Raw genomic sequence first — 19,273 nt, forward strand, 5'->3', positions numbered from 1 at the left:
GCCGACGCCGGCAGAAGCGCTTCGGTGGCGGACCTGGGGCCGGGCCGGGGACTTTACCAAAAATCCCTGAATTTCGGTATTTGAGATTTGAGTGTTGGGGCGGAACCGGGAGAGGATTTGGGGACAGCGGCGGCCGTCGGTGCGAACTGGGGAGACTGGGGGGAAAAAAGGGACAGGGATCGGGCCCACGGCAGAGGGGTGGGAGAAGGGTCTGGGGGCAGCCAGGGACACTGCGGGGGTGACAGGGCCAAAGCCATCGTCATCACCGGCATTAACACCGGCGACGGAACTTCTGGCACAGAAACAGGAGCCGGAATCCTCATCCCTGAGGTTGGTCATGGTCAGCGTCACCGAGCTCTGCCCGTTGTCACTCGCCATCGAGAACCGGCCCTTGACCGACGGCGCGTAGAAGGTGTTGCCGCTTTTCCGGCTGATGGCTGCTACGAATTCCAGCGCCTTCCCGGGGCTCTGGCGGATCCAGAACATTCCGTAATTCCCGAAATCGAAGCCGGATGCGCGGCACACGAGAGTCAGGGACCCCCCCGGGTTTCTGGAGGTCCCCCCCGGACTCCGGCAGGGTCGCGGCCGCCCAGAGCCCCACGGGAAAAAGGGGAGACGGGGATCAGGGCGAATCGCCGGGTTCGTTGGGTTTTAACGCGCCGGGAACCTCGGGTGGGGATCTGGGACCGATCCAGCGGAGTTTGGGGCAGAACCGGTGAAGATTTGGGGACGGGACGAGGCGGCCGCGACCCTGCCGGAGTCCGGGGGGGACCTCCAGAAACCCGGGGGGTCCCTGACTCTCGTGTGCCGCGCATCCGGCTTCAATTTTGGGAGTTTCAGCATGTACTGGGTCCGCCAGAGCCCCGGGAAGGCGCTGGAATACGTCGCCAGTATCAACAGCAATGGTGGCAGCACCGGATACGCGCCATCGGTGAAGGGCCGGTTCACGATCTCCAGGGACAACGGGCAGAGCTCGGTGACGCTGACCATGACCAACCTCAAGGACGACGATTCCGGCTCCTATTTCTGTGCCAGAGCTGCTGCTGCTTGGGCTGGTGCTGCTGGTGGTTATGATGTTGATGACTTCCACCCCATCCCCATCACCGCATCCCCTCCCGTCCCCAAATGTCCCCAGACCCTTCCCCAAGACCCCAACCCTTGACCCCTTTATTTGTTTTGGTTTTGGGGAAATTTGGGAGGACACCTCTCAGTGGGGTCCCTGTGGGAAACAGATTGAAACGCACTCAAAGGAATTGAACTGGATTGAACTGGATTGAACTGGATTGAACTGGATTGAACTGGATTGAACTGGATTGAACTGGATTGAAACAGAATCAAGCAGATTCATAACTCAGCTTTTGGCCCACCTGTGCAGTGGGGTCAGTTGTGAATTTCAGGGTCAAGGGTTGGGATTTTGGGGAGGGGTCTGGGGACCTTTGGGGACAGACGGGAACGGAGTGACGGGGACGGGGCCAAAACCATCAACGTAACCAGCAGCACCAGGACCACCAGTACCAGCAGATTTGGCACAGAAATAGGAGCCGGAATCGTCGTCCTTGAGGTTGGTCATGGTCAGCGTCACCGAGCTCTGCCCGTTGTCCCTGGAGATCGTGAACCGGCCCTTGACCGATGGCGCGTACCAGGTGCTACCACCACCGCTGTTGATCCCTGCGACGTATTCCAGCGCCTTCCCGGGGCTCTGGCGGATCCAGAACATTCCGTAATTCCCGAAATTGAAGCCGGATGCGCGGCACACGAGAGTCAGGGACCCCCCGGGTTTCTGGAGGTCCCCCCCGGACTCCGGCAGGGTCGCGGCCGCCTCGTCCCGTCCCCAAATCTTCACCGGTTCTGCCCCAAACTCCACTGGATCGGTCCCAGATCCCCACCCGAGTTTCCCGGCGCGTTAAAACCCAACGAACCCGGCGATTTGCCCTGATCCCCGTCTCCCCTTGTTCCCGCGGGGCTCCGGGCGGCCGCGACCCTGCCGGAGTCCGGGGGGGACCTCCAGAAACCCGGGGGGTCCCTGACTCTCGTGTGCCGCGGATCCGGATTCAATTTTGGGAGTTTCGCCATGAGCTGGGTCCGCCAGAGCCCCGGGAAGGCGCTGGAATTCGTCGCACAGATCAGCAGCAATGCTGGTTACACCAATTACGCGTCATCGGTCAAGGGCCGGTTCACGATCTCCAGGGACAACGGGCAGAGCTCGGTGACGCTGACCATGACCAACCTCAAGGACGACGATTCCGGCTCCTATTTCTGTGCCAAAAATGCTGATCGTTGTTGTGCTGGTGCTTATGCTGCTGATGGTTTTGGCCCCATCCCTGTCCCCATGTCCCCAGCTGTCCCCAAATGACCCCAGACCCTGCCCCAAATTCCCAACCCTTCTCCCCGACCTTGAACTCTGACTCCGAGTCTTTGGTGCTGGGCCCAAAGTTGAGCTTTAACTCGAAGCCTTTAAGACCAAATTCGGGATCGGTGGCCGAGTGTTGATGTCCGGGGTGAAGTGCCCAAAGTCACCGGTGACGTGCCGCGGCAGGACCCCCCTTTCCCTGGGGAAATCCGCCCCATGGCCGCCCTGAGCCCGGCCCTCCCCAGCTCGGGGTCAGCAGGAAATTCCCCCGGGGGGACCGGAGGGGGTCAGCGCTGGACAGAGTGACCAGGCCAGGTGGGGACAGAGGGGCCAGGGCGGGGCCAGGGGAGGGGTCGGTGGGAGGGGGACGGGACAGGTGGGGACCGAACCCCGGGGCGGGGCCAAAGGCAGAACCAGCACCAGCAGCATTAACACCACCCCAACCGGAACCACCAGCTTTGGCACAGAAATAGGAGCCGGAATCGTCGTCCTTGAGGTTGGTCATGGTCAGCGTCACCGAGCTCTGCCCGTTGTCCCTGGAGATCGTGAACCGGCCCTTGAGTGATGGGGGGTACCTGGTGGTGCCACCATCAGGGTAGATCCCTGCGACCCATTCCAGCGCCTTCCCGGGGCTCTGGCGGACCCAGCTCATGTAGGAGCTCCCGAAATTGAAGCCGGATGCGCGGCACACGAGAGTCAGGGACCCCCCGGGTTTCTGGAGGTCCCCCCCGGACTCCGGCAGGGTCGCGGCCGCCCGGAGCCCCGCGGGAACAAGGGGAGACGGGGATCAGGGCGAATCGCCGGGTTCGTTGGGTTTTAACGCGCCGGGAACCTCGGGTGGGGATCTGGGACCGATCCAGCGGAGTTTGGGGCAGAACCGGTGAAGATTTGGGGACGGGACGAGGCGGCCGCGACCCTGCCGGAGTCCGGGGGGGACCTCCAGAAACCCGGGGGGTCCCTGACTCTCGTGTGCCGCGCATCCGGATTTAGTATTGGGAGTTTTGGGATGGGCTGGATGCGCCAGAGCCCCGGGAAGGCGCTGGAATGGGTCGCAGGGATCAACAGCGGTGGCGGCACCTGGTACACGCCGTCGGTGCGGGGCCGGTTCACGATCTCCAGGGACAACGGGCAGAGCTCGGTGACGCTGACCATGACCAACCTCAAGGACGACGATTCCGGCTCCTATTTCTGTGCCAAATCTGCTGGTACTGGTGGTGCTGGTGCTGCTGGTTACGTTAATGGTTTTGGCCCCGTCCCCGTCACTCCGTTCCCGTCTGTCCCCAAAGGTCCCCAGACCCCTCCCCAAAATCCCAACCCTTGACCCTGAAATTCACAACTGACCCCGCCGCACAGGTGGGCCAAAAGCTGAGTTATGAATCTGCTTGATTCTGTTTCAATCCAGTTCAATCCAGTTCAATCCAGTTCAATCCACTTCAATCCAGTTCAATCCAGTTCAATCCAGTTCAATTCCTTTGAGTGCGTTTCAATCTGTTTCCCACAGGGACCCCACTGAGAGGTGTCCTCCCAAATTTCCCCAAAACCAAAACAAATAAAGGGGTCAAGGGTTGGGGTCTTGGGGAAGGGTCTGGGGACATTTGGGGACGGGAGGGGACGCGGTGATGGGGACAAAACCACCAAAGGAATCAGCGCCACGAGCACCAGCAGCATAAGCACCAACACTCCCGTAACCACCACCAGCACCAGCAGCCTTGGCACAGAAATAGGAGCCGGAATCGTCGTCCTTGAGGTTGGTCATGGTCAGCGTCACCGAGCTCTGCCCGTTGTCCCTGGAGATCGTGAACCGGCCCTTGACCGATGGCGCGTATCCTGTGCTGCTACCGCTGCTGATCTGTGCGACGAATTCCAGCCCCTTCCCGGGGCTCTGCCGCATCCAGAACATTCCGTAATTCCCGAAATCGAAGCCGGATGAGCGGCACACGAGAGTCAGGGACCCCCCGGGTTTCTGGAGGTCCCCCCCGGACTCCGGCAGGGTCGCGGCCGCCCGGAGCCCCGCGGGAACAAGGGGAGACGGGGATCAGGGCGAATCGCCGGGTTCGTTGGGTTTTAACGCGCCGGGAACCTCGGGTGGGGATCTGGGACCGATCCAGCGGAGTTTGGGGCAGAACCGGTGAAGATTTGGGGACGGGACGAGGCGGCCGCGACCCTGCCGGAGTCCGGGGGGGACCTCCAGAAACCCGGGGGGTCCCTGACTCTCGTGTGCCGCACATCCGGCTTCAATTTCGGGAGTTCCTACATGTTCTGGATCCGTCAGAGCCCCGGGAAGGCTCTGGAATACGTCGCCAGTATCAACAGCAATGGTGGTTACTCCGATTACGCGCCGTCGGTGCGGGGCCGGTTCACGATCTCCAGGGACAACGGGCAGAGCTCGGTGACGCTGACCATGACCAACCTCAAGGACGACGATTCCGGCTCCTATTTCTGTGCCAAGTGTTACAGCAGTGGTTGTGCTCTTGGTGCCGCTTATGTTGACGATGCTTTCTGTTGTCCCCAGCCCCCATTTTTGGGTGCCCCGAATATCCCAGAAATCCCAAGTTCTTCCCCCAAATCCCAGCCCTCCTGGTCTAATCTCGGCCATTCTCCCCGAACGGCAGCTTTGCTCCAGCCCTCGACTTTCCCTCCTATTTTGAGCATTTTTCCCCAAATCTCTCACCCCACACTTCCCCTCCCTTCATTTGTGTCCCTGGCCCTGAAGAGACCCCACCCTCCAATCCCCAAACCCGACCCCAAAATTCTCAGCTCTGGCCCCAAATTCTTCCCCCTTGACCCTCACTCGGGGTCATTTCGTTTCCTGGCCCGGGCGTCGCACCTCTCATGGGTTCCCTCTCCCAAAACTCGCCCGAACCTCCCCCAAACTCGCGGTGCTGGGCCCAATCAGCCTCGGCCGGCACGCGAGACGGATCGGGGTCAGCGACGCCGATTTGGGGCCGAACCAGCTGCAGGCTGGGACACGGGGGCAGCAATGGGCTTGTCCCGGGGTGAGCTGGTGATTGTTTTTCTCGGGATTGTTTGACCCCGCTCTGGGCTGGAAAACCAAACAAACCCCAGCAGGAGCTCGCCCCGTTGGCCCAGCGGGGCCTGGGCTGGCCCAGGGCCTTTCCCAGCGCCGCAGGGGCTGGTCCCAGGCGGAGCGAGCTGGGCTGGAGCCCACGAGAGGGGAATTTGTCGTCTCCTGGGAGCGGCGAGAGGTTCTGCTGTTTCGTAGGGGTCATTTTTGTGTTAAACAAACAGGTTTTCTCCAGCTCTGTCCCAGGAAATATTTTCCCGTAGCAGCTGGGGGAAGGAGAGGGAGAATCTGTTTGCTCGAGGGAGCCGTGGGGAGGACTCCTCGCAAATCTGCGAATAAACCAAAACAAATAAAGGGGTCAAGGTCAGGGGTTTGGGGGAACGGTCTGGGGAGGTTTGGGGAGAGGAGGGGACGTGGAGACGGGAACGGAGATGAAATCCGTCAAGATAAACAACGCAACGAGCAGCACAAGACCAAAAGCACCGGCATGATCAGCAGCACCACCAGCAGCATCCTTGGCACAGAAATAGGAGCCGGAATCGTCGTCCTTGAGGTTGGTCATGGTCAGCGTCACCGAGCTCTGCCCGTTGTCCCTGGAGATCGTGAACCGGCCCTTGACCGATGGCGCGTAGTAGGTGTAACCACCATTGCTGCTGATCCCTGCGACCCATTCCAGCGCCTTCCCGGGGCTCTGGCGCATCCAGCCCATCCCAAAACTCCCAAAACTGAATCCGGATGCGCGGCACACGAGAGTCAGGGACCCCCCGGGTTTCTGGAGGTCCCCCCCGGACTCCGGCAGGGTCGCGGCCGCCCGGAGCCCCGCGGGAACAAGGGGAGACGGGGATCAGGGCGAATCGCCGGGTTCGTTGGGTTTTAACGCGCCGGGAAACTCGGGTGGGGATCTGGGACCGATCCAGCGGAGTTTGGGGCAGAACCGGTGAAGATTTGGGCACGGGACGAGGCGGCCGCGACCCTGCCGGAGTCCGGGGGGGACCTCCAGAAACCCGGGGGGTCCCTGACTCTCGTGTGCCGCACGTCTGGATTCAGTTTTGGGAGTTACAACATGATGTGGATCCGCCAGAGCCCCGGGAAGGGGCTGGAATTCGTCGCACAGATCAGCAGAGGTGGCAGCACCGGATACGCGCCATCGGTCAAGGGCCGGTTCACGATCTCCAGGGACAACGGGCAGAGCTCAGTGACGCTGACCATGACCAACCTCAAGGACAACGATTCCGGCTCCTATTTCTGTGCCAAAAATGCTGATCGTTGTTGTGCTGGTGCTTATGCTGCTGATGGTTTTGGCCCCATCCCTGTCCCCATGTCCCCACCTGTCCCCAAATGACCCCAGACCCTTCCCCCAAACCCCAACTCTTGAACCCAACCTTCAACATTGAACCCGAGTCCTTAGATCTGGGCCCAAATTCGAGCATTGAGTCCGCCGGAATCCATCTGGATCTGTTTGAGTCCGTTCGATTCTGTTTCAATCCAGTTCAATCCAGTTCAATCCAGTTCAATCCACTTCAATCCAGTTCAATCCAGTTCAATTCCTTTGAGTGCGTTTCAATCTGTTTCCCACAGGGACCCCACTGAGAGGTGTCCTCCCAAATTTCCCCAAAACCAAAACAAATAAAGGGGTCAAGGGTTGGGGTCTTGGGGAAGGGTCTGGGGACATTTGGGGACGGGAGGGGACGCGGTGATGGGGCCAAAACCACCAAAGGAATCAGCGCCACGAGCACCAGCAGCATAAGCACCAACACTCCCGTAACCACCACCAGCACCAGCAGCCTTGGCACAGAAATAGGAGCCGGAATCGTCGTCCTTGAGGTTGGTCATGGTCAGCGTCACCGAGCTCTGCCCGTTGTCCCTGGAGATCGTGAACCGGCCCTTGACGATTGGCGCATACCAGGTGCTGCCACCACCGCTGCTGATCTGTGCGACGAATTCCAGCCCCTTCCCGGGGCTCTGGCGCATCCAGTCCATCCCAAAACTCCCAAAACTGAATCCAGATCCGCGGCACACGAGAGTCAGGGACCCCCCGGGTTTCTGGAGGTCCCCCCCGGACTCCGGCAGGGTCGCGGCCGCCTCGTCCCGTCCCCAAATCTTCACCGGTTCTGCCCCAAACTCCACTGGATCGGTCCCAGATCCCCACCCGAGGTTCCCGGCGCGTTAAAACCCAACGAACCCGGCGATTCGCCCTGATCCCCGTCTCCCCTTGTTCCCGCGGGGCTCCGGGCGGCCGCGACCCTGCCGGAGTCCGGGGGGGACCTCCAGAAACCCGGGGGGTCCCTGACTCTCGTGTGCCGCGGATCCGGATTCAATTTTGGGAGTTTCGCCATGAGCTGGGTCCGCCAGAGCCCCGGGAAGGCGCTGGAATTCGTCGCACAGATCAGCAGCAATGCTGGTTACACCAATTACGCGTCATCGGTCAAGGGCCGGTTCACGATCTCCAGGGACAACGGGCAGAGCTCGGTGACGCTGACCATGACCAACCTCAAGGACGACGATTCCGGCTCCTATTTCTGTGCCAAAAATGCTGATAGTTGTTGTGCTGGTGCTTATGCTGCTGATGGTTTTGGCCCCATCCCTGTCCCCATGTCCCCACCTGTCCCCAAATGACCCCAGACCCTGCCCCGAATTCCCAACCCTTCTCCCCGACCTTGAACTCTGACTCCGAGTCTTTGGTGCTGGGCCCAAAGTTGAGCTTTAACTCGAAGCCTTTAAGACCAAATTCGGGATCGGTGGCCGACTGTTGATGTCCGGGGTGAAGTGCCCAAAGTCACCGGTGACGTGCCGCGGCGGGACCCCCCTTTCCCTGGGGAAATCCGCCCCATGGCCGCCCTGAGCCCGGCCCTCCCCAGCTCGGGGTCAGCAGGAAATTCCCCCGGGGGGACCGGAGGGGGTCAGCGCTGGACAGAGTGACCAGGCCAGGTGGGGACAGAGGGGCCAGGGCGGGGCCAGGGGAGGGGTCGGTGGGAGGGGGACGGGACAGGTGGGGACCGAACCCCGGGGCGGGGCCAAAGGCAGAACCAGCACCAGCAGCATTAACACCACCCCAACCGGAACCACCAGCTTTGGCACAGAAATAGGAGCCGGAATCGTCGTCCTTGAGGTTGGTCATGGTCAGCGTCACCGAGCTCTGCCCGTTGTCCCTGGAGATCGTGAACCGGCCCTTGAGTGATGGGGGGTACCTGGTGGTGCCACCATCAGGGTAGATCCCTGCGACCCATTCCAGAGCCTTCCCGGGGCTCTGGCGGACCCAGCTCATGTAGGAGCTCCCAAAATTGAATCCGGATGCGCGGCACACGAGAGTCAGGGACCCCCCGGGTTTCTGGAGGTCCCCCCCGGACTCCGGCAGGGTCGCGGCCGCCCGGAGCCCCGCGGGAACAAGGGGAGACGGGGATCAGGGCGAATCGCCGGGTTCGTTGGGTTTTAACGCGCCGGGAACCTCGGGTGGGGATCTGGGACCGATCCAGTGGAGTTTGGGGCAGAACCGGTGAAGATTTGGGCACGGGACGAGGCGGCCGCGACCCTGCCGGAGTCCGGGGGGGACCTCCAGAAACCCGGGGGGTCCCTGACTCTCGTGTGCCGCGCATCCGGCTTCAATTTCGGGAGTTTCAGCATGTACTGGATTCGCCAGAGCCCCGGGAAGGCTCTGGAATACGTCGCCAGTATCAACAGCAATGGTGGCAGCACCTACTACGCGCCATCGGTCAAGGGCCGGTTCACGATCTCCAGGGACAACGGGCAGAGCTCGGTGACGCTGACCATGACCAACCTCAAGGACGACGATTCCGGCTCCTATTTCTGTGCCAGAGCTGCTGCTGCTTGGGCTGGTGCTGCTGGTGGTTATGATGTTGATGACTTCCACCCCATCCCCATCACCGCGTCCCCACCCACACCCAAATGTCCCCAGACCCTTCCCCAAGACTCCAACCCTTGACCCCTTTATTTGTTTTGTTTTGGTTTTGGGGAAATTTGGGAGGACACCTCTCAGTGGGGTCCCTGTGGGAAACAGATTGAAACGCACTCAATGGAATTGAACTGGATTGAACTGGATTGAAGTGGATTGATCTGGATTGAACTGGATTGAACTGGATTGAAACAGAATCGAACGGACTCAAACAGATCCAGATGGATTCCGGCGGACTCAATGCTCGAATTTGGGCCCAGATCTAAGGACTCGGGTTCAATGTTGAAGGTTGGGTTCAAGAGTTGGGGTTTGGGGGAAGGGTCTTGGGACATTTGGGGACAGGTGGGGACATGGGGACAGGGATGGGGCCAAAACCATCAGCAGCATAAGCACCAGCACAACAACGATCAGCATTTTTGGCACAGAAATAGGAGCCGGAATCGTCGTCCTTGAGGTTGGTCATGGTCAGCGTCACCGAGCTCTGCCCGTTGTCCCTGGAGATCGTGAACCGGCCCTTGACCGACGGCGCGTAGTAGGTGCTGCCACCACTGCTGATCTCAGCCAGCCATTCCAGCGCCTTCCCGGGGCTCTGGCGGATCCAGAACATGGCAACTCTCCCAAAACTGAACCCGGATGCGCGGCACACGAGAGTCAGGGACCCCCCGGGTTTCTGGAGGTCCCCCCCGGACTCCGGCAGGGTCGCGGCCGCCTCGTCCCGTCCCCAAATCTTCACCGGTTCTGCCCCAAACTCCGCTGGATCGGTCCCAGATCTCCACCCGAGGTTCCCGGCGCGTTAAAACCCAACGAACCCGGCGATTCGCCCTGATCCCCGTCTCCCCTTGTTCCCGCGGGGCTCCGGGCGGCCGCGACCCTGCCGGAGTCCGGGGGGGACCTCCAGAAACCCGGGGGGTCCCTGACTCTCGTGTGCCGCACGTCTGGATTCAGTTTTGGGAGTTACAACATGATGTGGATCCGCCAGAGCCCCGGGAAGGCGCTGGAATGGCTGGCTGAGATCAGCAATGGTGGCAGCACCTACTACGCGCCGTCGGTCAAGGGCCGGTTCACGATCTCCAAGGACAACGGGCAGAGCTCGGTGACGCTGACCATGACCAACCTCAAGGACGACGATTCCGGCTCCTATTTCTGTGCCAAAAATGCTGATAGTTGTTGTGCTGGTGCTTATGCTGCTGATGGTTTTGGCCCCATCCCTGTCCCCATGTCCCCACCTGTCCCCAAATGACCCCAGACCCTGCCCCAAATTCCCAACCCTTCTCCCCGACCTTGAACTCTGACTCCGAGTCTTTGGTGCTGGGCCCAAAGTTGAGCTTTAACTCGAAGCCTTTAAGACCAAATTCGGGATCGGTGGCCGACTGTTGATGTCCGGGGTGAATGCCCAAAGTCACCGGTGACGTGCCGCGGCGGGACCCCCCTTTCCCTGGGGAAATCCGCCCCATGGCCGCCCTGAGCCCGGCCCTCCCCAGCTCGGGGTCAGCAGGAAATTCCCCCGGGGGGACCGGACGGGGTCAGCGCTGGACAGAGTGACCAAGCCAGGTGGGGACAGAGGGGCCAGGGCGGGGCCAGGGGAGGGGTCGGTGGGAGGGGGACGGGACAGGTGGGGACCGAACCCCGGGGCGGGGCCAAAGGCAGAACCAGCACCAGCAGCATTAACACCACCCCAACCGGAACCACCAGCTTTGGCACAGAAATAGGAGCCGGAATCGTCGTGCTTGAGGTTGGTCATGGTCAGCGTCACCGAGCTCTGCCCGTTGTCCCTGGAGATCGTGAACCGGCCCTTGAGTGATGGGGGGTACCTGGTGGTGCCACCATCAGGGTAGATCCCTGCGACCCATTCCAGAGCCTTCCCGGGGCTCTGGCGGACCCAGCTCATGTAGGAGCTCCCGAAATTGAAGCCGGATGCGCGGCACAGGAGAGTCAGGGACCCCCCGGGTTTCTGGAGGTCCCCCCCGGACTCCGGCAGGGTCGCGGCCGCCCGGAGCCCTGCGGAAAGAAGGGGAGACGGGGATCAGGGCGAATCGCCGGGTTCGTTGGGTTTTAACGCGCCGGGAACCTCGGGTGGGGATCTGGGACCGATCCAGCGGAGTTTGGGGCAGAACCGGTGAAGATTTGGGGACGGGACGAGGCGGCCGCGACCCTGCCGGAGTCCGGGGGGGACCTCCAGAAAACCGGGGGGTCCCTGACTCTCGTGTGCCGCGCATCCGGATTTAGTATTGGGAGTTTTGGGATGGGCTGGATGCGCCAGAGCCCCGGGAAGGCGCTGGAATACGTCGCAGGGATCAACAGCGGTGGCGGCACCTGGTACGCGCCGTCGGTGCGGGGCCGGTTCACGATCTCCAGGGACAACGGGCAGAGCTCGGTGACGCTGACCATGACCAACCTCAAGGACGACGATTCTGGCTCCTATTTCTGTGCCAAATCTGCTGGTACTGGTGGTCCTGGTGCTGCTGGTTACGTTAATGGTTTTGGCCCCGTCCCCGTCACTCCGTTCCCGTCTGTCCCCAAAGGTCCCCAGACCCCTCCCCAAAATCCCAACCCTTGACCCTGAAATTCACAACTGACCCCGCCGCACAGGTGGGCCAAAAGCTGAGTTATGAATCTGCTTGATTCTGTTTCAATCCAGTTCAATCCAGATCAATCCACTTCAATCCAGTTCAATCCAGTTCAATTCCTTTGAGTGCGTTTCAATCTGTTTCCCACAGGGACCCCACTGAGAGGTGTCCTCCCAAATTTCCCCAAAACCAAAACAAATAAAGGGGTCAAGGGTTGGGGTCTTGGGGAAGGGTCTGGGGACATTTGGGGACGGGAGGGGACTCGGTGATGGGGCCAAAACCACCAAAGGAATCAGCGCCACGAGCACCAGCAGCATAAGCACCAACACTCCCGTAACCACCACCAGCACCAGCAGCCTTGGCACAGAAATAGGAGCCGGAATCGTCGTCCTTGAGGTTGGTCATGGTCAGCGTCACCGAGCTCCGCCCGTTGTCCCTGGAGATCGTGAACCGGCCCTTGACCGATGGCGCGTATCCGGTGCTGCCACCGCTGCTGATCTGTGAGACGAATTCCAGCCCCTTCCCGGGGCTCTGCCGCATCCAGAACATTCCGTAATTCCCGAAATCGAACCCGGATGCGCGGCACACGAGAGTCAGGGACCCCCCGGGTTTCTGGAGGTCCCCCCCGGACTCCGGCAGGGTCGCGGCCGCCCGGAGCCCCGCGGGAACAAGGGGAGACGGGGATCAGGGCGAATCGCCGGGTTCGTTGGGTTTTAACGCGCCGGGAACCTCGGGTGGGGATCTGGGACCGATCCAGCGGAGTTTGGGGCAGAACCGGTGAAGATTTGGGGACGGGACGAGGCGGCCGCGACCCTGCCGGAGTCCGGGGGGGACCTCCAGAAACCCGGGGGGTCCCTGACTCTCGTGTGCCGCACATCCGGCTTCAATTTCGGGAGTTCCTACATGTTCTGGATCCGTCAGAGCCCCGGGAAGGCGCTGGAATATGTCGCCAGTATCAACAGCAATGGTGGTTACTCCGATTACGCGCCGTCGGTCAAGGGCCGGTTCACGATCTCCAGGGACAACGGGCAGAGCTCGGTGACGCTGACCATGACCAACCTCAAGGACGACGATTCCGGCTCCTATTTCTGTGCCAAGTGTTACAGCAGTGGTTGTGCTCTTGGTGCCGCTTATGTTGACGATGCTTTCTGTTGTCCCCAGCCCCCATTTTTGGGTGCCCCGAATATCCCAGAAATCCCAAGTTCTTCCCCCAAATCCCAGCCCTCCTGGTCTAATCTCGGCCATTCTCCCCGAACGGCAGCTTTGCTCCAGCCCTCGACTTTCCCTCCCATTTTGAGCATTTTTCCCCAAATCTCTCACCCCACACTTCCCCTCCCTTCATTTGTGTCCCTGGCCCTGAAGAGACCCCACCCTCCAATCCCCAAACCCGACCCCAAAATTCTCAGCTCTGGCCCCAAATTCTTCCCCCTTGACCCTCACTCGGGGTCATTTCGTTTCCTGGCCCGGGCGTCGCACCTCTCATGGGTTCCCTCTCCCAAAACTCGCCCGAACCTCCCCCAAACCCGCGGTGCTGGGCCCAATCAGCCTCGGCCGGCACGCGAGACGGATCGGGGACAGCGACGCCGATTTGGGGCCGAACCAGCTGCAGGCTGGGACACGGGGGCAGCAATGGGCTTGTCCCGGGGTGAGCTGGTGATTGTTTTTCTCGGGATTGTTTGACCCCGCTCTGGGCTGGAAAACCAAACAAACCCCAGCAGGAGCTCGCCCCGTTGGCCCAGCGGGGCCTGGGCTGGCCCAGGGCCTTTCCCAGCGCCGCAGGGGCTGGTCCCAGACGGAGCGAGCTGGGCTGGAGCCCACGAGAGGGGAATTTGTCGTCTCCTGGGAGCGGCGAGAGGTTCTGCTGTTTCGTAGGGGTCATTTTTGTGTTAAACAAACAGGTTTTCTCCAGCTCTGTCCCAGGAAATATTTTCCCGTAGCAGCTGGGGGAAGGAGAGGGAGAATCTGTTTGCTCGAGGGAGCCGTAGGGAGGAGTCCTCGCAAATCTGCGAATAAACCAAAACAAATAAAGGGGTCAAGGTCAGGGGTTTGGGGGAACGGTCTGGGGAGGTTTGGGGAGAGGAGGGGACGTGGAGACGGGAACGGAGATGAAATCCGTCAAGATAAACAACGCAACGAGCAGCACAAGACCAAAAGCACCGGCATGATCAGCAGCACCACCAGCAGCATCCTTGGCACAGAAATAGGAGCCGGAATCGTCGTCCTTGAGGTTGGTCATGGTCAGCGTCACCGAGCTCTGCCCGTTGTCCCTGGAGATCGTGAACCGGCCCTTGACCGATGGCGCGTAGTAGGTGTAACCACCATTGCTGCTGATCCCTGCGACCCATTCCAGCGCCTTCCCGGGGCTCTGGCGCATCCAGCCCATCCCACAATTTCCAAAATTGAATCCGGATGCGCGGCACACGAGAGTCAGGGACCCCCCCGGGTTTCTGGAGGTCCCCCCCGGACTCCGGCAGGGTCGCGGCCGCCCGGAACCCCGCGGGAACAAGGGGAGACGGGGATCAGGGCGAATCGCCGGGTTTGTTGGGTTTTAACGCGCCGGGAACCTCGGGTGGGGATCTGGGACCGATCCAGCGGAGTTTGGGGCAGAACCGGTGAAGATTTGGGGACGGGACGAGGCGGCCGCGACCCTGCCGGAGTCCGGGGGGGACCTCCAGAAACCCGGGGGGTCCCTGACTCTCGTGTGCCGCGCATCCGACTTCAATTTCGGGAGTTTCAGCATGAACTGGGTCCGCCAGAGCCCCAGGAAGGCGCTGGAATGGGTCGCAGGGATCAGCAGCAGTGGTAGCACCTGGTACGCGCCGTCGGTCAAGGGCCGGTTCACGATCTCCAGGGACAACGGGCAGAGCTCGGTGACGCTGACCATGACCAACCTCAAGGACGACGATTCCGGCTCCTATTTCTGTGCCAAAAATGCTGATCGTTGTTGTGCTGGTGTTTATGCTGCTGATGGTTTTGGCCCCATCCCTGTCCCCATGTCCCCACCTGTCCCAAAATGTCCCCAGACCCTTCCCCCAAACCCCAACTCTTGAACCCAACCTTCAACATTGAACCCGAGTCCTTAGATCTGGGCCCAAATTCGAGCATTGAGTCCGCCGGAATCCATCTGGATCTGTTTGAGTCCGTTCGATTCTGTTTCAATCCAGTTCAATCCAGTTCAATCCAGTTCAATCCACTTCAATCCACTTCAATCCAGTTCAATTCCTTTGAGTGCGTTTCAATCTGTTTCCCACAGGGACCCCACTGAGAGGTGTCCTCCCAAATTTGCCCAAAACCAAAACAAATAAAGGGGTCAAGGGTTGGGGTCTTGGGGAAGGGTCTGGGGACATTTGGGGACGGGAGGGGACTCGGTGATGGGGACAAAACCACCAAAGGAATCAGCGCCACGAGCACCAGCAGCATAAGCACCAACACTCCCGTAACCACCACCAGCACCAGCAGCCTTGGCACAGAAATAGGAGCCGGAATCGTCGTCCTTGAGGTTGGTCATGGTCAGCGTCACCGAGCTCTGCCCGTTGTCCCTGGAGATCGTGAACCGGCCCTTGACCGACGGCGCGTATCCGGTGCTGCCACCGCTGCTGATCTGTGCGACGAATTCCAGCCCCTTCCCGGGGCTCTGGCGGATCCAGAACATTCCGTAATTCCCGAAATCGAAGCCGGATGCGCGGCACACGAGAGTCAGGGACCCCCCGGGTTTCTGGAGGTCCCCCCCGGACTCCGGCAGGGTCGCGGCCGCCTCGTCCCGTCCCCAAATCTTCACCGGTTCTGCCCCAAACTCCGCTGGATCGGTCCCAGATCCCCACCCGAGGTTCCCGGCGCGTTAAAACCCAACGAACCCGGCGATTCGCCCTGATCCCCGTCTCCCCTTGTTCCCGCGGGGCTCCGGGCGGCCACGACCCTGCCGGAGTCCGGGGGGGACCTCCAGAAACCCGGGGGGTCCCTGACTCTCGTGTGCCGCGCATCCGGATTCAATTTTGGGAGTTTCGCCATGAGCTGGGTCCGCCAGAGCTCCGGGAAAGCGCTGGAATGGGTCGCAGGGATCAGCAGCAATGCTGGTTACACCAATTACGCGTCATCGGTCAAGGGCCGGTTCACGATCTCCAGGGACAACGGGCAGAGCTCGGTGACGCTGACCATGACCAACCTCAAGGACGACGATTCCGGCTCCTATTTCTGTGCCAAATCTGCTGGTACTGGTGGTCCTGGTGCTGCTGGTTACGTTGATGGTTTTGGCCCCGTCCCCGTCACTCCGTTCCCGTCTGTCCCCAAAGGTCCCCTGACCCCTCCCCAAAATCCCAACCCTTGACCCTGAAATTCACAACTGACCCCGCCGCACAGGTGGGCCAAAAGCTGAGTTATGAATCTGCTTGATTCTGTTTCAATCCAGTTCAATCCAGATCAATCCACTTCAATCCAGTTCAATCCAGTTCAATCCAGTTCAATTCCTTTGAGTGCGTTTCAATCTGTTTCCCACAGGGACACCACTGAGAGGTGTCCTCCCAAATTTCCCCAAAACCAAAACAAATAAAGGGGTCAAGGGTTGGGGTCTTGGGGAAGGGTCTGGGGACATTTGGGGACGGGAGGGGACGCGGTGATGGGGCCAAAACCACCAAAGGAATCAGCGCCACGAGCACCAGCAGCATAAGCACCAACACTCCAGTAACCACCACCAGCACCAGCAGCCTTGGCACAGAAATAGGAGCCGGAATCGTCGTCCTTGAGGTTGGTCATGGTCAGCGTCACCGAGCTCTGCCCGTTGTCCCTGGAGATCGTGAACCGGCCCTTGACCGATGGCGCGTATCCGGTGCTGCCACCGCTGCTGATCTGTGCGACGAATTCCAGCCCCTTCCCGGGGCTCTGCCGCATCCAGAACATTCCGTAATTCCCGAAATCGAAGCCGGATGCGCGGCACACGAGAGTCAGGGACCCCCCGGGTTTCTGGAGGTCCCCCCCGGACTCCGGCAGGGTCGCGGCCGCCTCGTCCCGTCCCCAAATCTTCACCGGTTCTGCCCCAAACTCCGCTGGATCGGTCCCAGATCTCCACCCGAGGTTCCCGGCGCGTTAAAACCCAACGAACCCGGCGATTCGCCCTGATCCCCGTCTCCCCTTGTTCCCGCGGGGCTCCGGGCGGCCGCGACCCTGCCGGAGTCCGGGGGGGACCTCCAGAAACCCGGGGGGTCCCTGACTCTCGTGTGCCGCGCATCCGGGTTTGAGGTAGGGAATTACAGAATGTTCTGGATCCGCCAGAGCCCCGGGAAAGCGCTGGAATTCGTCGCACAGATCAGCAGCAATGCTGGTTACACCAATTACGCGCCGTCGGTCAAGGGCCGGTTCACGATCTCCAGGGACAACGGGCAGAGCTCGGTGACGCTGACCATGACCAACCTCAAGGACGACGATTCCGGCTCCTATTTCTGTGCCAAATCTGCTCCTGGTGATAACGGTTACGCTGTTGATGGTTTTGGCCGCATCCCCACCTGTCCCCAGACACTTCCCCCAGACCCCAAACCCTTCTCCCCTTTCCTGTCCCCAAATGTCCCAGTCCCAAACTGGTTCTGCCCCAAATCTCCAGCCCTGACCCCAATCTCCTCTCCTGGCCCCACGTCCCGACCCTCGGTGCCAATTTTTGGGGGGAAATCCCTCGGGGTTTGGTGACGGGGGCTCAGGTTTGGGATGACCCATTGTAATCCTCAGCGACGCGGGCAGAGCTGAAGGGGGAGAAAATCTGGGGTGGAAATGGAGAGATTTGGGTGAAATGGCCCAAATTGGGCGGGGGGGGGGGGGGGGGAAGTGGAGAGTTGGGACAAGGATGGAGGAGTTTGGGAGAGAATGGCCGAGATTTGAGGGGAAGGGCTGGGATTTGGGGAAGGATGGGGGAATTCTGGGATATTTGGGGCAGCAAGAAAATGGGGGCCGGGGAACATAGCCGGTAAAAAATACCATAACCAGCAGCACAACAAGCACTGCTGTAATGTTTGGCACAGAAATAGGAGCCGGAATCGTCGTCCTTGAGGTTGGTCATGGTCAGCGTCACCGAGCTCTGCCCGTTGTCACTCGCCATCGAGAACCGGCCCTTGACCGACGGCGCGTAGAAGGTGTTGCCGCTTTTCCGGCTGATTCCTGCCACCCACTCCAGTCCCTTCCCGGGGCTCTGGCGGAACCAACTGATTCCAAAGCTCCCCAAATCAAATCCAGACGTGCGGCACACGAGAGTCAGGGACCCCCCGGGTTTCTGGAGGTCCCCCCCGGACTCCGGCAGGGTCGCGGCCGCCCGGAGCCCCGCGGGAACAAGGGGAGACGGGGATCAGGGCGAATCGCCGGGTTCGTTGGGTTTTAACGCGCCGGGAACCTCGGGTGGGGATCTGGGACCGATCCAGTGGAGTTTGGGGCAGAACCGGTGAAGATTTGGGGACGGGACGAGGCGGCCGCGACCCTGCCGGAGTCCGGGGGGGACCTCCAGAAACCCGGGGGGTCCCTGACTCTCGTGTGCCGCGCATCCGGCTTCAATTTCGGGAATTACGGAATGTTCTGGATCCGCCAGAGCCCCGGGAAGGGGCTGGAATGGGTCGCAGGGATCCACCAGGATGGCAGAACCTGGTACGCGCCATCGGTCAAGGGCCGGTTCACGATCTCCAGGGACAACGGGCAGAGCTCGGTGACGCTGACCATGACCAACCTCAAGGACGACGATTCCGGCTCCTATTTCTGTGCCCGATCTCTTCACCGGTGCTCCGAGCTCGGCGCCTTTTCGGTTTTGGCGCCGCCGCCCTCGTCCCGTCCCCTGCTGTCCCAAAACGTCCCCTCACCTCCTTGACCCAATCTTGGTTTATTTTTTTTCTCCTCCGTTTCTCCCCCGTTTCCGCCAACGCCGTCCCCAGAACCAAAATCCCCACCCGGTTTTGCCCAAAAATCGACAATTTTCACCCAAATCCCCACATTCCTCATCCTTTGTCGCAAACCTCGACGCCTCACCCCCGAAATTTTGGTTGTTTTTTTTTTTGTTTTTTTTTTTTTTTTTGGGTTGGGGAAATTTTGGGGTCGAGGAGCGGAGTTGGGGGCCGCGCCCTGTTCGGGTTTTGGGGTGGAATTGGGGGGAAAAAATTTTGGGATAAACATCTAGGAATGGGTCAGGGGCCCGGAATTTGGGGCGAGGGTCCGGCGACAAATTCTGGGGACCCCAAACATCAGCAGGGTGACCAAAAAAAAAAAAAAAACCCCACAAAAATAAAAAAAAGAAAAAAAAACCCAAATAAAACCAAACCCACCCCCAAAATTTAGCGCAGAAACTTCCTCGAGGTCGTTCCGCCGATAATTATTAGCCCCGGTTTAAAAATTAAAAAAAATAAAAAAAAACAAACCCGAATTAAACGGCTAAAAAAAAAAGAAAAGCGGGGCGGTTTGAA

The 19,273-nt window shown here is 60.4% G+C and overlaps 6 pseudogenes and 20 gene segments (V, D, J or C); 12 read left to right on the top strand and 14 right to left on the bottom strand.

The window, feature by feature from the left end:
- Nucleotides 1–53: 53 nt before the first annotated feature.
- LOC134055891 (Ig heavy chain V region 914-like) lies at nucleotides 54–604 on the bottom strand (annotated as a pseudogene).
- A 102-nt stretch (nucleotides 605–706) lies between these two features.
- Nucleotides 707–1,277, top strand: LOC134055892 (Ig heavy chain V region 914-like; the record flags this gene model as incomplete). The annotated part of the segment is given in 2 exon segments: nucleotides 707–1,105; nucleotides 1,233–1,277. Coding segments are annotated over 2 exon segments (444 nt in total), but the record flags the coding sequence as incomplete, so codon positions are not given.
- A 122-nt stretch (nucleotides 1,278–1,399) lies between these two features.
- Nucleotides 1,400–1,852, bottom strand: LOC134055893 (Ig heavy chain V region 6.96-like; the record flags this gene model as incomplete). The annotated part of the segment is given in 1 exon segment: nucleotides 1,400–1,852. A coding segment is annotated over 1 exon segment (453 nt), but the record flags the coding sequence as incomplete, so codon positions are not given.
- Nucleotides 1,853–1,948: 96 nt separating this feature from the next.
- Nucleotides 1,949–2,353, top strand: LOC134055894 (Ig heavy chain V region 914-like; the record flags this gene model as incomplete). The annotated part of the segment is given in 1 exon segment: nucleotides 1,949–2,353. A coding segment is annotated over 1 exon segment (405 nt), but the record flags the coding sequence as incomplete, so codon positions are not given.
- Nucleotides 2,354–2,440: 87 nt separating this feature from the next.
- LOC134055895 (Ig heavy chain V region 914-like) lies at nucleotides 2,441–3,125 on the bottom strand (annotated as a pseudogene).
- Nucleotides 3,126–3,221: 96 nt separating this feature from the next.
- LOC134055896 (Ig heavy chain V region 914-like) lies at nucleotides 3,222–3,671 on the top strand (the record flags this gene model as incomplete). The annotated part of the segment is given in 1 exon segment: nucleotides 3,222–3,671. A coding segment is annotated over 1 exon segment (450 nt), but the record flags the coding sequence as incomplete, so codon positions are not given.
- A 122-nt stretch (nucleotides 3,672–3,793) lies between these two features.
- On the bottom strand, nucleotides 3,794–4,373 carry LOC134055897 (Ig heavy chain V region 914-like; the record flags this gene model as incomplete). The annotated part of the segment is given in 2 exon segments: nucleotides 3,794–3,838; nucleotides 3,954–4,373. Coding segments are annotated over 2 exon segments (465 nt in total), but the record flags the coding sequence as incomplete, so codon positions are not given.
- A 1,366-nt stretch (nucleotides 4,374–5,739) lies between these two features.
- Nucleotides 5,740–6,207, bottom strand: LOC134055898 (Ig heavy chain V region 914-like; the record flags this gene model as incomplete). The annotated part of the segment is given in 1 exon segment: nucleotides 5,740–6,207. A coding segment is annotated over 1 exon segment (468 nt), but the record flags the coding sequence as incomplete, so codon positions are not given.
- A 96-nt stretch (nucleotides 6,208–6,303) lies between these two features.
- Nucleotides 6,304–6,928, top strand: LOC134055899 (Ig heavy chain V region 914-like; the record flags this gene model as incomplete). The annotated part of the segment is given in 3 exon segments: nucleotides 6,304–6,629; nucleotides 6,749–6,808; nucleotides 6,865–6,928. Coding segments are annotated over 3 exon segments (450 nt in total), but the record flags the coding sequence as incomplete, so codon positions are not given.
- Nucleotides 6,929–6,935: 7 nt separating this feature from the next.
- LOC134055900 (Ig heavy chain V region 914-like) lies at nucleotides 6,936–7,490 on the bottom strand (the record flags this gene model as incomplete). The annotated part of the segment is given in 2 exon segments: nucleotides 6,936–6,940; nucleotides 7,112–7,490. Coding segments are annotated over 2 exon segments (384 nt in total), but the record flags the coding sequence as incomplete, so codon positions are not given.
- A 96-nt stretch (nucleotides 7,491–7,586) lies between these two features.
- Nucleotides 7,587–7,991, top strand: LOC134055901 (Ig heavy chain V region 914-like; the record flags this gene model as incomplete). The annotated part of the segment is given in 1 exon segment: nucleotides 7,587–7,991. A coding segment is annotated over 1 exon segment (405 nt), but the record flags the coding sequence as incomplete, so codon positions are not given.
- An 87-nt stretch (nucleotides 7,992–8,078) lies between these two features.
- Nucleotides 8,079–8,763, bottom strand: LOC134055902 (Ig heavy chain V region 914-like; annotated as a pseudogene).
- A 96-nt stretch (nucleotides 8,764–8,859) lies between these two features.
- LOC134055903 (Ig heavy chain V region 914-like) lies at nucleotides 8,860–9,315 on the top strand (the record flags this gene model as incomplete). The annotated part of the segment is given in 1 exon segment: nucleotides 8,860–9,315. A coding segment is annotated over 1 exon segment (456 nt), but the record flags the coding sequence as incomplete, so codon positions are not given.
- A 50-nt stretch (nucleotides 9,316–9,365) lies between these two features.
- On the bottom strand, nucleotides 9,366–10,027 carry LOC134055904 (immunoglobulin heavy variable 3-64-like; the record flags this gene model as incomplete). The annotated part of the segment is given in 2 exon segments: nucleotides 9,366–9,607; nucleotides 9,661–10,027. Coding segments are annotated over 2 exon segments (609 nt in total), but the record flags the coding sequence as incomplete, so codon positions are not given.
- A 96-nt stretch (nucleotides 10,028–10,123) lies between these two features.
- LOC134055905 (Ig heavy chain V region 914-like) lies at nucleotides 10,124–10,525 on the top strand (the record flags this gene model as incomplete). The annotated part of the segment is given in 1 exon segment: nucleotides 10,124–10,525. A coding segment is annotated over 1 exon segment (402 nt), but the record flags the coding sequence as incomplete, so codon positions are not given.
- A 248-nt stretch (nucleotides 10,526–10,773) lies between these two features.
- On the bottom strand, nucleotides 10,774–11,284 carry LOC134055907 (Ig heavy chain V region 914-like; annotated as a pseudogene).
- Nucleotides 11,285–11,392: 108 nt separating this feature from the next.
- On the top strand, nucleotides 11,393–11,842 carry LOC134055908 (Ig heavy chain V region 914-like; the record flags this gene model as incomplete). The annotated part of the segment is given in 1 exon segment: nucleotides 11,393–11,842. A coding segment is annotated over 1 exon segment (450 nt), but the record flags the coding sequence as incomplete, so codon positions are not given.
- A 102-nt stretch (nucleotides 11,843–11,944) lies between these two features.
- Nucleotides 11,945–12,524, bottom strand: LOC134055909 (Ig heavy chain V region 914-like; the record flags this gene model as incomplete). The annotated part of the segment is given in 2 exon segments: nucleotides 11,945–11,989; nucleotides 12,105–12,524. Coding segments are annotated over 2 exon segments (465 nt in total), but the record flags the coding sequence as incomplete, so codon positions are not given.
- Nucleotides 12,525–13,890: 1,366 nt separating this feature from the next.
- LOC134055910 (Ig heavy chain V region 914-like) lies at nucleotides 13,891–14,359 on the bottom strand (annotated as a pseudogene).
- Nucleotides 14,360–14,455: 96 nt separating this feature from the next.
- Nucleotides 14,456–15,080, top strand: LOC134055911 (Ig heavy chain V region 914-like; the record flags this gene model as incomplete). The annotated part of the segment is given in 3 exon segments: nucleotides 14,456–14,781; nucleotides 14,901–14,960; nucleotides 15,017–15,080. Coding segments are annotated over 3 exon segments (450 nt in total), but the record flags the coding sequence as incomplete, so codon positions are not given.
- Nucleotides 15,081–15,087: 7 nt separating this feature from the next.
- Nucleotides 15,088–15,639, bottom strand: LOC134055912 (Ig heavy chain V region 914-like; the record flags this gene model as incomplete). The annotated part of the segment is given in 2 exon segments: nucleotides 15,088–15,092; nucleotides 15,264–15,639. Coding segments are annotated over 2 exon segments (381 nt in total), but the record flags the coding sequence as incomplete, so codon positions are not given.
- Nucleotides 15,640–15,735: 96 nt separating this feature from the next.
- LOC134055913 (Ig heavy chain V region 914-like) lies at nucleotides 15,736–16,176 on the top strand (the record flags this gene model as incomplete). The annotated part of the segment is given in 1 exon segment: nucleotides 15,736–16,176. A coding segment is annotated over 1 exon segment (441 nt), but the record flags the coding sequence as incomplete, so codon positions are not given.
- Nucleotides 16,177–16,288: 112 nt separating this feature from the next.
- LOC134055915 (Ig heavy chain V region 914-like) lies at nucleotides 16,289–16,880 on the bottom strand (the record flags this gene model as incomplete). The annotated part of the segment is given in 2 exon segments: nucleotides 16,289–16,333; nucleotides 16,449–16,880. Coding segments are annotated over 2 exon segments (477 nt in total), but the record flags the coding sequence as incomplete, so codon positions are not given.
- Nucleotides 16,881–16,976: 96 nt separating this feature from the next.
- On the top strand, nucleotides 16,977–17,342 carry LOC134055916 (Ig heavy chain V region 6.96-like; the record flags this gene model as incomplete). The annotated part of the segment is given in 1 exon segment: nucleotides 16,977–17,342. A coding segment is annotated over 1 exon segment (366 nt), but the record flags the coding sequence as incomplete, so codon positions are not given.
- Nucleotides 17,343–17,399: 57 nt separating this feature from the next.
- Nucleotides 17,400–18,162, bottom strand: LOC134055917 (Ig heavy chain V region 914-like; the record flags this gene model as incomplete). The annotated part of the segment is given in 2 exon segments: nucleotides 17,400–17,419; nucleotides 17,829–18,162. Coding segments are annotated over 2 exon segments (354 nt in total), but the record flags the coding sequence as incomplete, so codon positions are not given.
- A 96-nt stretch (nucleotides 18,163–18,258) lies between these two features.
- Nucleotides 18,259–19,273, top strand: part of LOC134055919 (Ig heavy chain V region 914-like) — a 1,135-nt pseudogene continuing 120 nt past the window's right edge.

This window comes from Cinclus cinclus, chromosome 36 (genome assembly GCF_963662255.1).
Source record: "Cinclus cinclus chromosome 36, bCinCin1.1, whole genome shotgun sequence".
Classification (NCBI taxonomy): domain Eukaryota; kingdom Metazoa; phylum Chordata; class Aves; order Passeriformes; family Cinclidae; genus Cinclus; species Cinclus cinclus.